Source organism: Anser cygnoides, chromosome 17 (genome assembly GCF_040182565.1).
Source record: "Anser cygnoides isolate HZ-2024a breed goose chromosome 17, Taihu_goose_T2T_genome, whole genome shotgun sequence".
In the NCBI taxonomy this organism is placed as follows: domain Eukaryota; kingdom Metazoa; phylum Chordata; class Aves; order Anseriformes; family Anatidae; genus Anser; species Anser cygnoides.
Window position 1 is genome coordinate 3,795,527 of NC_089889.1, and position 14,131 is coordinate 3,809,657.

A 14,131-nucleotide genomic window follows, 5' to 3' on the forward strand; every position below is an offset into this window, starting at 1 on the left:
AAAGATGCTCTATTAGGATGGACTCCAGTGAGAGAGGGCCTGATTTCTAGAATTAAAGTCAGAAAAACCAACTCACATTAAAGAATATTGAGTCTATGGCCCTTTTAAATGCACGTTGATACTTTCTTTGCAGTCTTATGTTATACTATGACAAAAATAAAATACAACATACTAATGTAGAACAGTTTGTTTGAAGAGAGAGCCTGTGTTCTATATCAAGTTTAATTATAAGCCCAAGTACCCATCTTCTCCTTCATTCCTAAATTGATTTCCTAATGCATATTAATTTATTTGAATATTTTAGTAAAAGTTACGGGGTTAAATAATGATCTTTCATCTTTGTGTGGTATCACCTGCTTTTCATGTAAATGAAATTTTAATATAAAGTGCTCAATTTTTGTCTGTATGAACTATTGTGTTTTATAGAATAAGTATCTTTTGTGCAAACAAATATGATTCAAAGTCTTACATTCTTTCCAAAAGTCCACACTTAACTGACGCATCAAGGTCAGGAGAGTAGTTGCCTTACACTCTCTCCCTAGTCAGTGCAGTAAGACAGGCACTTCCAGAGTGTTGTTAACATCTTAGCAAGGAGGAATTCCATGTTCTGTACCTGTCTTTCTCTGTTATGTAGGGGGTAACCTAATGCAAATATGATCCAAATGTACAAACCTCAGCTAAGTACTTACAATCTGGGACAACAAATCTAATCACTAGGCCTGTGGCAGAGGGCTAAACAGAGTTCCCGGCTTTTCTAACTTGCGGTTGCTTCTGAGCAGAGAAGAAACAATAAATCAGTTTACGTGATCTCCAAAGAGTTAAGTGAGATTGCTTAGGTCCTTTTTTCTTACATTTAGATTAAAAACTCAAGTCCACAGGGAACTAAAGTAAGACAACTTAGTTGCTACCGTCTGATGAATCCAGATCCTCACCTGCTGAATACCCAGTCTATACAACAATGTCAAATTTCTCCATGTGACTGTACCCTGTCATTGGTAGAAGTGATTCCTACAAGAGTAATTGTATTTGGTTAGCCACATGTTGATGGTAAGCTTTGCTTTCACAAATCAGCTTTCCGTGGGATGAATTCTTGTCCTTTTCTTCCTTCAGCAAGAGAGAATTGAATTGAATCGTCTCTTTGAAAAATATGTGCCCTGCCTTATTGATATGATTACGGAGGGAATTGTGGATGGCAAACAAGGAGAAAGGCTGAAGACCATTGTTCCTCAAACAGATTTAAATATGGTGAGGAATAGAAAGTAAAGGTTGAAAAAATTTATCTTAAAAGTGAAACTGAATAATGAAGAGACTAAAACCTCCCAAGGAAATCACAGGAGTAGAGTTCACACTTGAAATGTCAGTTTGCTAACAGGAGACAATAGAAAGAGTCAGTTCCTAACAATGCTCTTCTGTCATTAAAACTTATATCAGTAGATATACCTGTAAGAAGAAAAGATCAGCAAACACTCAGGCATCTGAAAACATATTAAGAGTTCTTATGTATCTAAATGGTGATTCTATTTATAGTTTTGTCTTGTTTTTCAACAGGTGGTGCAGTTGACTGTGATGCTGGAAGCTTTAATTGTGGTACAACCTGATGATCTTGATGTTCTGGAGTGCTTCTTCTTGGAAGCTTTATATTCCTCCTTAGGTGCTGCTCTTCGTGATACTGGAAGAATTAAATTTGATGAATATGTTAAACACATTTCCTGTATGTCAACTGTTCATGATGACAACATCCTTGCTAAGCCAGGGGAGTTGCCAGGTAGGATTTTGTCATAATTTACTCTGAATCCCTTTGATTTTGTTAGAAAAGTCCTAGTTTCCATAAAGGTACAACATTGTTCTTCCTTCCAGCTAGCTATCCTGGCTGCAAAATACCTTTGATGTTCTCTGAGTATCAGTAAAAAACCCTTATAGTTACTGATGCTAGATGACTCTTAGCAACTGGTTTATCCTCACAGAACAGTACTTTTCTATGCCAACCTGAAAAGATACACAGTGAAAGGAAAAACAGAAAGGGAAAGGAAAACCAGTGGAAGGGTGCTAATAAGCAATAATATGATCCAAGTGCAGGACTAGGAGAATTTTATTTCATGTCTTACTGGGTTAAATATAGTAAATGGAACAGTGTTGCATGGCGTGGTCCAGAAATCTTACCCTTCATTTTCATTTCAGTCAGGTTATTTTCTTATGAAATATTTCAATGTCCTAGAAAACTTCCAGCTCTTTAATGGTTTGCAGGTCAGCTGCCAACTTTGTATGACTTTCATTTTGATGGTATTCAAAAAAAGTGGGTACCTTGGATGAAACTTGTTCCTGAATATATTCATAATCCTCAAAAGAAATTTCTTGACATTCTAGGTAAGTATAAGATAAAATATAGTGATGTTCTGCTTTTAATTTATAATATGTGGCCACTGAGTGGGTGGCACTTAACATGAGACCTCCTCTTTCTGTGCTGAAGGTCATCTACTCATGTTCAGTTTCTTGTGATAGCAGAAATCAATTTCTTTAATGTTCTTGTCATCATTTAACAGGGATAGAGTTGATATATACAGCACTGTGTAATAATGAAATGAGGAGAAGATGAATATATTTTTTTCAGTGCCTAAAGCTTATTAGGAGAGTTAGAAGAGCAGAAAATAGATTCACAGTCTGCTCTGCCAGAAACGCTAGGAAAAATCTCAGATCAGTGGTTCAAATGCTCAGTAGATAAAAATTACATTCTTAAGGCCATTATTGGTTGTTACTTATAGCACTGTAATGGTGAAAAGTGCGTTCCATAGTTAACGGCAAATTGACCCAGGCTGTTTTATAGTAGGATTCAGCAAGCAAAGGTTAACTTCACTGACACAAGAGATAATGGTATGATCTCTGAAGTTGCTCCTGATGGCAGGCTATTCACAAAGAACAAAATTAATCTCTGTAGAGTTCAGAGAAAATGTTTAGGATCCAAATAAGTCCTGATTATGTCCTTGAAATAGGGATTAAATGGAGCTTAACCAGTCCATGGCCCTCCTATATGGAGGAAAAATTATTTTCTAACAGATCTATAGTAGAAAAGATCCCAATGATAAAAGCTGAAAAGAGGTAGTAAAGCAATTAAAAATTTCCTTCGACATTGGTAGTGAATTGATATTTCATATTATGTCTTTGTGCAACTGCACATTAATACTTGGTGAGTCTGATACAGCACTATTCTATAAATATAAATCCCCCAGCTGTAGTACATTTTAATTTAACCTGCTGTCCTATTCATAATCTTTTGCAGTGCCTACGGTGGAGACAACACGCACTACTTGGTTGCTAGAACAGATGGTAAAAATAAAACACCCAGTTGTTCTTGTAGGTGAATCGGGTACTTCTAAAACAGCAACTACACAAAACTTCCTAAACAATCTGAACAAGGACCTTAATGTATGTATGAGTCATTTTGCCTTTTTTGTAAAGCTGCCTTTTCATGTTGTGTCCTTGTGTTAAATATCCATTATGAAGCCTGAGCCTATGGGTAGCAATATTAACTTTAGCCTCACATGGGTTCAGAGATCTGACTGCAAGCTCAGACCCAAAGTATGTGGATGATTTGAGAATACCTAAAGATCAGAAATGTTCTGTTTTGTTACTTTATAAAGTAAAGTAAATGTATATTGTCAAAGATTTAAGAACAGGAATTTTACTTTTTTGGTCATGTGTAATTAAAGTGAATAACTGGACCAGAGGAGTGTTTCCTGTATGTCCAATAATTTAACACAAAAAATATTTTCTAGAATGATCCAGTTAAAAAAAAAGAAAAAAGAAAAAGGTAAAAATCCATTCTTAACCATTTCCTCTCCTTTGCAGCTGCTGCTAGTGATTAACTTCTCTTCTCGTACAACGTCAATGGACATTCAGAGAAATCTAGAGACAAATGTAGAGAAACGAACTAAAGACACTTACGGCCCTCCCATGGGAAAACGTCTCATTGTTTTCATGGATGATATGAATATGCCAAGGGTAAGTTGCCAATGGTTTGCAAGGTAGTTTAGAAACATCTGAGGGGGGCACTGCTGTGGTCCCTTCATATACAGATCCATCTGTATGAAGACACAATATCTTGTATTACAAGTCAAGGAGATTCGTGGTAAGTGCATAACTGGATTTCAGCTTAGGAACTTTGCAACAGTTGGACTTGTGAGCAGCATGAGGTGTTTCTGTCTGTTACAATATTTGTCTTCTATGTAAAAAGTATCTCCTTTTGAATCACTTCTTTATGTCAATAAAATCATTTTTCTGTGGCCTGATACTGGTTGCAGGTTGTCTCCTGTAGAAATCTTGCCTTCCTCTTTGCAAATGGGTCAGGAGAGTATGCGTGTATGAAGTTTATCTTGGAGAAGAGGCACTTCTGCCATACGAGACATTGGAATGAACATTCACAACCAGTGTCAGAGCTTTACAAAGTGTCACTTAGTCCTTGTAATGTTCTCTTGAGTAGGGAGCACAATGTTTCCACATTTATAGCAGTATTTGGCCTGGTGATGTACTGTGCTCAAAATATCTTGCCTCTTTTCTGTTACAAAGGTTGATGAATATGGAACACAGCAACCCATTGCCTTGTTGAAGCTGCTACTAGAAAAAGGTTTCTTGTATGACCGTGGTAAGGAGATGAACTGTAAAATTCTCCGAGACCTGGGTTTTATTGCTGCCATGGGGAAAGCTGGAGGAGGTCGGAATGAAGTTGACCCTCGATTCATCTCACTCTTCAGTGTTTTTAACATACCTTTCCCTTCTGAGCAATCACTGAATTTGATCTATACCTCCATCCTAAAAGGCCACACTGCGGTAATTTCACTTTTTAAAGGGTTGCTTAACATGTTAATAATTTTGAAATAGACATTTATTTCTGTATTGTCACAAAACCTGAAATCATCTGTTATTGCCTGCTTATTTAGAATCTCATGCAAACTTTTCCCTTCTTGTATTTTTCAAGAGATGTGTTTACAATTTGTAGATAAATTCTTGAATAATATGTGAACTTTCAAGTAAGGAGGTAATTTGTGAAACTGGTACTTTTCATAGGTTGAAACCTGTGAATCGTTTGGTTATGGTTCCTATAACCAAATACACAAAGGTCAGCAAAGTCTATCCCAAATGACAGTGAAAAATTCAATGTAATGCAGTAGACTGCATTACTATGCAAGTGAACTGCAACATCGAGTTAGAAGAGAGCAGTTTATTTTTTCACTAATGGAAGTGCTGTAAAAAATCCCAGTCATGGAGTATGATGTTATTTTCAGCACTGTGCAAGCTTCGGAGTGAAGATGGACCCTGCCCAAAACATTTAACTTCAGAATGTTAATACCGCACAGGAATATGAATTTCTAAAAATATTTGCCCTTAGTTATTTGAAATATGCCAAGTAGGGTTAAAAGCTAGAAAGCAGAATATATTTGATAGTATTCAGTTTTGTCTGGACAGTTGCATGAAAACATCTCTTCTTTCTCATGTTTGCAGATGTTTAATGAGTCTATATCAGAAATCTCTGAGAGGATGACAGAGTGTACTTTGAAGCTTTATAAAATGATTGTCTGTGACCTACCCCCTACTCCTTCCAAATTCCATTACATTTTCAACCTACGGGATCTTTCCAGGGTCTATAATGGACTTACTCTTACAACCCCAGAGAGGTAGGAATATAAAAATTGCCTTCAGTGGTCCTAAACCTATTTATATGGGATGAGGCTGGGTGAAAATGAGGCAGCTTGGTAGTATGAGAAATCAATCACATTTTGTCACTTTTCTTTAAACTTTCAGCAAAATGAGAAGATGTTTAGGAAAATCCTAAGTTGTGATATTACTACTGATGACAAATATTGATACATTAGTCTTTCTTAAGTAAGATATCTGGAGGTAATAATGCAAACTATTTTTTCATTCTTATGAAGAGAACAATACCAGAAGAGTTTTTTTAAAAAAAAGCCCAGACTTCAGTCAATGTTACTAACTCTATGGCCTTAGGAATCCTATCAGTTTGTTTGGTGCAGTTTGATATTTTGATGTTAATGCAGGTTTCAAACAGTCACCCAGATGGTGAGAGTTTGGAGAAATGAGTGCCTGAGGGTTTTCCATGATAGGCTGATTAATGAAACAGACAAAGCATTGGTGAGTAATTTCTTTCATTTTTTTAGTAGTCACTGAGTATTACTGTGGCAACTAAGCAGTATTACCACCTGTAAAGCAGTATTACCAACTGTTGCATTCCAGTCTTGCACTCGTAATGCAGATTTGTCTAAACACTATGTTGCTCGATTAATTTAAAACTTGGTATGCGGAGTTTTCGTTTCTAAAATAAAGTTACAGTGGCAGAATAAGCGAGCAGATCTGCTGAAGGAAAAGAAAGTGTGACTGGGTTTGTCTGTCCAGAAAGGTTGGTTAGCAGTGGCACAGATGCCAAAGTGTGAGAGCTGTGCAGGAGAAATCTCAGGAAATCACTCCTGCTTCAAATTAGTATTTTCCTTTAGGAAGGATTCTATCAGAATGTGACTTTACAAACTAGGAAAAAGAGAGGTAAGAGCTAAGTTTCATTTACTCAATTTTCGTTGTTATGGAACTCTAAAATGCTCCAAATTAAATCAAGATGAGAGAATTAAGCATTAAACATTAAATCAAGAGTGAATTACGCCAGTTTTATAGCTTGAGGATTAGGAAAGGATTTGGGTAAAGTTTACTTGCATGTAAGCTACTTGCAAAGCAACTTGCTTAGATAAAAAGAAGTAGACTTAGGTGGCTTCAGATTTTTCAGCTTAAAACTTTTTCCTATAACATACAATGACAGATTTCCAGATCAATTTTCACAAATCAAGGTAATTATATTGCAGCTTTTCTGTATTTCTACACTTAATTCAGATTTGCAAGATTTGTGAGAAATCTTGGTGATAAGACATCAATATGAATGCTGAGAAGAACATTCATTAATATAATATTAATACAAATATAACATTTTTTTTTTTAATCAGGTTTGTTCTTTTTTGTCTTAAATGTCTGCAGTCCATTGACTTGAATGGTTTCTGAACTTCCTGTTAGATCATTTTATATCATAGAACATAAACAATAGGAGGCTGTGGTCTGTGGATCTTCTGGTGACATACTATTCCCTTGAAATCAGTCAGTGTTTGAGCAAAGACTCTGCATTATCAGTGTCACCCTTCTGAGTGTTCCTGGACCTAGACATACCTGCTTTGTTGTGTTGTACCTGCTTTGTTTGGTTGCCTGACTCATTTCATTTATTTGAAGGTACAAGGCCATATAAAAAAACTGATTGAAGAGAATTTCAGAGATGAATTGGAACAGGCCATGAGGGATCCTATTCTTTTTGGAGATTTCAGAATGGCACTGAGTGAAGGAGAGCCTCGTATTTATGAAGATATCCAAGACTATGATGCGGCAAAAGCTCTCTTTCAGGTAGTGTGCTTCGGCTTGGAACTGTGCATGATTTTGTCTCTCTGCATGCAGAGTGTGCTGGAGCCTGCCTCAACCAGTAAGAATTCTCTTCTTCTATGTGCACATTGCAGCAGTGAGCATAGAAGAACAACCCTCCACCCCCTTCTGTGGTCTGGAGTAATGAAAATTGAGGATCATCTATGGAGTTGGCTGTGCTTTCCAACTGTTTCTTTTCCCTGATGATCTTTTGAAGCAGTAATGCTGCAAAATAGATTGTTATTTTATTAAAATTATTTATTGCTTCCTTGGTTTCCTAGTAACATTCTGACCATCTTTCTCTGCAGGAGATTTTGGAAGAATATAATGAAGTTAATATTAAAATGAATCTAGTCCTTTTTGATGATGCCTTGGAACACTTAATCCATGTACATCGCATCATGCGGATGGATCGTGGCCATGCCCTGCTTATAGGAGTGGGAGGCTCAGGAAAGCAGTCTCTTACAAGATTGGCTGCCTTTACAGCCGGATGTGAGGTTAGTGACTGTGCATCTTTGCAGTGAAAGAAGAAAAGGAAAGCAATGCTGGAATCAGGATTAAATTGAAGGGGGTTAGGAAGAGAAAGTCAGTCAAGATACAGTCAGGCTGACATCTCTTCCCTGGGAAGAGAAAAACATTGCTTGCAGGTCTAGACAGTGGATGATCTAGGCAGGAACCCTGCTGTGATTGATACTGTAATATTTTAGACAGGAAATGTTCCTCCCTCAACAGCCTCTTACAGAGGCTGTTGGCTTGGAAGGGAAGAACAAAAAAGGAGGGTGAATGCAAAGTGCAATCAAATTTTGGAAGTGCGATCCTGCAGGGCTGTACAAATGTAGTTGTTTAAAAAGAATGTAGCACTTAATTTTTTTGATACTTACACATTTACTGAAGTTAGTATATAAACCAAAACCTTTTGATCCAATCTAATTAAAATTGAGTTTCATAGTTACCATCATGTCTTGCATCCATCTTTGTCTTCTCAGTATATGTTTGCATCCCTAGGTATTTGAGATCATCTTGAGTCGAGGATACAGAGAAAATAACTTCCGAGAAGACTTGAAAAATTTGTACCAGAAGCTGGGTATTGAGAACAAGTCAATGGTCTTCTTGTTTACAGATGCCCACGTAGCAGAGGAGAGTTTCTTGGAACTCATCAATAACATGTTAACTTCAGGTGACACAGGCAGCCTGAATTACTGCCAATTAGTATGCTTGTGAATTGTAATCTTGTGTGCACACTTCGTCCAGCTATTACAGTTTCACCCTGTGTCCTCTGCTGCTTTAGTTAGTTGCAACTTTCAGTACTACCTGAAATTATCTTGGCCTTAATGATGGCTTTTTCACATCATCTTACTGTCATTTATATGCATCTGGGAAGGCTATAAGGGTTAGTTCACGCTGATCGTAGTGTTGCAGGAGTCTCAGATTTCTTCCAAGACTGGACTACATCTTCAGTTGCATTTAGTCACAAGCCCACCTTTTCTCTCATTTGCTTTGGAATTGCATTCACCTGAAATGCAACAACTGCTTATATGTATATTCTAAACTATAATTTAGTATCTTTTATTGTATACAGCACCTGAAAATGAGCAGCAGCTGGCACTGTGTGACCACCCTCCCTATATAAGTTCCTATAGAGTCTGATTTGAAAGGAGATGTATTAAATCTCAACCCTTTCCTTTGTGTAGTTCTCCATGTTCCATTCTGCGTATGGCAGTCATTAGGTAATTTATACAATATTACCATGTGACTGAGAGAATGAAAATGTGAATTGATGGTTTGCAGACACTAATGATGATTTCCTCTGCAGAGTTAAAAATGTTTTGTGTTCTTCTGACATTTAGTTTATGTTGCTGAAGCCCAAACAAAACCAAATTAATTCTTCCTCTAAATCCCCTTGTATCATCCTAAGTACTTTATTTTCCGTAGTGGCCTGGGATGGAGAAGGAAGAGAGATTAATAGGTTCATCCAAAACTGCCCAGAATCATTTTTGCTGAACTAAGTTTAAAACCTGTGACTCTGGTTTCTCATCTTCTCTGTCCCCAGCACTGTGGTTACAGGTTGTTCTCACTAGCATTCTTCTGTCCTTATGTTCCAGGAATGGTGCCAGCCCTTTTTCCAGATGATGAAAAAGACACCATAATGAGTCAGATTGGAGATGAAGCTACTAAAGCTGGTGTGAATCCAGCTAAAGAGAGTGTCTGGCAATATTTTGTAAACAAATGTACAAGCAACCTTCATATTGTCCTGGGAATGTCCCCAGTTGGGGACAATCTGAGAATGTGGTGCAGAAATTTCCCAGGTATTAATTGTATACACTGGTTAGTCCCTTCCCTGTGAAACACAGGTTTGCAGGCAAGAGAAAATCTCCAGCAGGCACTCACACTTCATGGCAACTAAAGCTAAGAAGAGCAGGTTTCATGATTAGACACTTGGGTAATTTTTTTTCCAGTTAATTACCACATATCAGTGTGTATTATTGATTAACATTTACCAGATCAGTTCATTTTCCAGCTGAATGGTTAGAAATCAATTAGTCATCTTCATTGACCTGGAAGTGTACAGGCAGCATATGTCTGCAGCCTCTCTTCTGTACTTACAGAGGAATGCATCATATTAAATCATTATGAAACTAGGATGGTGGTAAGTGAAACATTTGTGTATCCAAAAGCAAAAGAAGAGCAGGATGAGAGGGACACCTACTGAGAGAAAAACCACCTGAGCCAGGTGGACATTGCTGTATAACAGGTGGCTGAAAGGAGTCCTCAGAGACAGGAGCCCCATGAATGAGGGGTACTGGTGGGAATCCCAGCCCAGATATTAAAACATCTAGTTGCTGCTCGACTGTATCCTGCAGAATGTTACAGTCTAAAGAATAGTATGATAGTGTTAGCAGGACACAGATGCAAAGTTGACTGTTTACTATCAAAATAGAAGCATTGGCTTTGTGATAATTATTGTTCCTAAGTAGGAGTCAAATAAGACAGATCCTGCAAATTCTTTATGCAAATGAAGCACAGGACAATCTGGCAGATTAAGGTCTAGTTTTACAAAGGAATTGTTTCAGGTAATATTATGCTTTTATTTTAAGGTCTTGTCAACAATACTGGTATTGATTGGTTCTTGCCCTGGCCCCCCCAAGCCTTGTTTGCAGTTGCAAAATCCTTTGTAGGTATGTAAAGTGTCAGTATTTTAACTCCTTAACACTTGGGCTAGCCTAAGAAATGTGTTCTTTACTTTAAAGTTATTGTAGGTCTCATTTTCCCATTGTCACTGCTGTTGTAAGTCTACATGGGTAATGCAAAATCCTGGTCAAAAATATTTTTGGATGCAATTTTCCTACTCAATTAGATTTTAAAAAACTGGTGAAATTCAGTCTCCCAACTCTGGAGACAATGTGACCTGGCTACCTGCTACCAGGAGGCCTGTGTTCTTTTCTGAACTCTGTCTTGGCCTTGCTTCTTGCTCCAGAAAGCAGACTTTTATTTTTATTTTTATTTTTATTTTTTCGCCTGGCTTAAATGTATGTTAAAGAAGGAAGATGGTAATTGACATACTCTTAAAAAAAGTCTGATTTGTTTTTATTTTCTTGGCCCAATTTTAGGAAGTAACACACGTGTTCCAGCAGAGATTTCCAAGCCGGTGGTTGAGCACATGGTCATGGTACATGAATCGGTAGGGGATTTTAGCAAGAGGTTTCTGCAGAAATTGAGACGTAGCAACCATGTTACACCAAAGAATTACCTTGATTTTATCCATACTTATTCAAAATTGTTGGAGGAGAAAAATGAGTTCATTTCAGGTAAGGCTGTGTAGCCGTTTTCTCCTTTTTAATAAACAATTTAAATATTAAAAATAAAATAAAATAGTGAAATGTGGTGAAAATGGGTGAAAATCCCACATATTACCCACATTATGCAAAAATAATGTTATCTATACTATCTCAAATGCTGTGCTGACATCAGTTTTTGACAATGGATCAATATCCTGGCCATATATATGAATGTTCATAATCTGTCTACTGGTATGTTTTTCCCAAAGTCTTTTGTGGATGAACCTGGGCCAGAGTTTCCAAACCAGACACTCCTCTGCTTGGGAAAGAGTGATTAGATTTAATACCAGCTCAGCCTAGCTCAGGGTTTCACATTCTTCCTCAAGCAGCAATTCTTACTCATACTTCTGTGGGCACTGAAATATGTGAAAAGGATAAAACATCGACAGTGTAGTAGGAAAAATAAGTTGTGGTGCCGGGCCACTATGTGGCAGCTCAAGTGACGTTAACACCATCTTGGTTGAGAGGTTTAGGAAACAAAAAATCTCTCACAGTGATTTTCCTTTCACAACTGAGGTTGCCCTGCTACGAAGTGCACCTATAAGCGTATTTACCTTCCATGACATTGTCTATTGCTGTGCAATAATGCCAATGAATCAGTAATATTTCTCTCTTTTTTTCCTTACTAGCACAATGTAAAAGGCTGGATGGGGGCTTAGATAAACTGAAAGAAGCTAGTATACAGCTGGTTGAGCTGAACAAGAAACTTGCAGAGCAAAGGATTGTGCTAGCAGAAAAGTCAGCTGCTTGTGAGGCTTTGTTAAAAGAGATTTCGGCAAACACAGAAGTAGGTAGGTGGTTTACGAATACTGAAGAGTCCCACAGGCTAAGCAAGGCTTACATAGTCTGTTTTGGGTCAGAAGACACTCTAAGAGCTCAGACTGCTTCTGGAGTTGACCCTCTTGTTCTGTCTGTGCTGATTTAGTATCTTGCTAGAAGAGTAGGTCCTGTATCGTACTCAGATTGCCATCGCTTTGCACACCTAACTACTGTGTCCTGCGCTTGTCTTCCCTTACCAAGGTATAGGGTGTAATGTGGGAAAGAGAAATTAGCAAGAAAGGGACCTTGTCATTCAGAAAATTGCTTTTAGAGGAAAGACAGAGGGAAGCATAGGAGGAAAAGAGATTATGTATGCTTTGTGTGGAACACTAACAGTGTTCCTAGACTGATGATGGATGGAGCCCTGTAAACACTGGCAGGCTAGCAGTAAGGGGTACTGAGTTGATGGTAATTTCTGATTTTCAGCCAAGAGCACATCTATATTAGTACATGTTCTGCACACAAATTTTGAATAATCCAGTTATGGTCCTGCTTTTACAATTCATAGCTGAGGAGAAGAAAAACCTGGCTGAAGAAAAAGCTGCGGAGATACAGGAACAGAATAGGATTATTGCTATGGAGAAGATGGCAGCTGAGACCGCTCTGGCTGAAGTCATGCCTGTTTTAGAAGCTGCCAAACTGGAGCTGCAGAAGCTTGACAAGTCTGATGTTACTGAGATCAGGTGATTCATTTGGATGTACAGTAGCATAAACTCTTGGAAATTCACTGGGAGACCCTTGTTTGTAGGATCTGAACTTTAGCTTCACCTTCCTCATATTCACAGTGTGTGGGTAAAGGTCAGGACATCAGTTGTCCAGGAGCAGACACAACAGAATCTCCTGACTCCTAGCCCAGGATGTCCCCTGAAGCCTGTTCTTCCTGTCCTTCATTTGATGTCTTCTCTGTAATTTCTACCCTGTGTCTGATGCACTGGAAACTGCTTTGGTTTCTGCTCGAGGAGTGGCTGTCCAAACCCCTTCATTCCTCCTCAGTTTTTGTTCTGCATGAGTAGGAACATATAACAGTTACTTTTCAGGGATGCTTTGATAGCATCAAAGTATACTTCTCTGCTGAATTACTTCCTCCTTTGTTTTTATAATACACCTTGTATTTGGGGGCACATATGAAAGTACACCCAGTCCTTGGCTCTCCCAGAAATAGTAACCACTTTCCGTTCCCTGTCATGCTTGTTTATTTTCTTTTTTCTAGTAGATCTGTGGATTCATCCTGTACTGCTCCTCCCAAAGGATAGCTGCCTCACTGCCCTAGGGAAAAATATGGATCATGGTTTTAGGCCTTCCACTGCTGAAATCCTGTAGCCTATTATTGATCAAATTGCCCAAATACAACAATTGGTTTTGAGCTCATATCTAGTTATTTGTTTCTTGTCTGGGCTGGATTATGTTCTTCACTTTGGGTAGGATGTCTTATGTACTAGCTGTTGTTGCATTGTGATGGCAGTCTTAATGGGAAGCACATGTTTGGCATCATGTGCTTTGTCTCCTCCATTATCTCCTTCACCTGTTTTCTAGATCGTTTGCGAAACCCCCCAAACAGGTGCAAGCTGTCTTGGAATGTGTTCTTATAATGAGAGGGTACAAAGAATTAGACTGGAAGACAGCCAAAGGAATGATGTCAGAGGCAAATTTCCTGCGATCCCTGATGGATATAAACTTTGATGGAATTTCTCAGAACCAAGTGAAATCTATCCGAGGTAAGTAACTGACCTGTGTACTTGGAATGAATGTAGTAATTTGTTAATGTGGTTAGCTGTGTCAGTGGCAATCCTTCTGGTGTTCTTTGGAAGGATAGGATTCACTTTGTGCAAAGGAACAGCCATGTCTGGGGTGCTGCAGATGTTGTGCTGTTGGCATTACTGGATTTTCCAGAGTACAAACACCTTCTCTGTGTTACATCCAGTTTGTGCCTTAGCTAGGGCCTCATACACTTTGGTTTAGAGCAGGCAAGAAACAAACAGGACAGCTGAGCAGGCCCCGTTTGCTTTTAGATACTTAGAAAG

General features: G+C 38.2%; 1 protein-coding gene across 3 annotated transcripts in view; it reads left to right on the forward strand.

The window, feature by feature from the left end:
• DNAH10 (dynein axonemal heavy chain 10) overlaps window positions 1-14,131 on the forward strand; it is a 57,653-nt gene that overhangs the window by 27,685 nt on the left and 15,837 nt on the right. For all 3 annotated transcript variants that reach the window (XM_048073630.2, XM_048073628.2, XM_048073629.2), the window contains exons 41-57: window positions 1,111-1,245; window positions 1,549-1,765; window positions 2,245-2,364; window positions 3,275-3,420; window positions 3,844-3,996; window positions 4,561-4,821; window positions 5,494-5,666; window positions 6,048-6,141; window positions 7,273-7,440; window positions 7,764-7,952; window positions 8,461-8,632; window positions 9,558-9,761; window positions 10,551-10,631; window positions 11,064-11,261; window positions 11,921-12,082; window positions 12,619-12,793; window positions 13,644-13,825. In XM_048073630.2, the coding sequence (XP_047929587.2) occupies window positions 1,111-1,245; window positions 1,549-1,765; window positions 2,245-2,364; window positions 3,275-3,420; window positions 3,844-3,996; window positions 4,561-4,821; window positions 5,494-5,666; window positions 6,048-6,141; window positions 7,273-7,440; window positions 7,764-7,952; window positions 8,461-8,632; window positions 9,558-9,761; window positions 10,551-10,631; window positions 11,064-11,261; window positions 11,921-12,082; window positions 12,619-12,793; window positions 13,644-13,825 (2,830 nt within the window). The remainder of the gene's footprint in view (window positions 1-1,110; window positions 1,246-1,548; window positions 1,766-2,244; window positions 2,365-3,274; window positions 3,421-3,843; window positions 3,997-4,560; window positions 4,822-5,493; window positions 5,667-6,047; window positions 6,142-7,272; window positions 7,441-7,763; window positions 7,953-8,460; window positions 8,633-9,557; window positions 9,762-10,550; window positions 10,632-11,063; window positions 11,262-11,920; window positions 12,083-12,618; window positions 12,794-13,643; window positions 13,826-14,131) is intronic.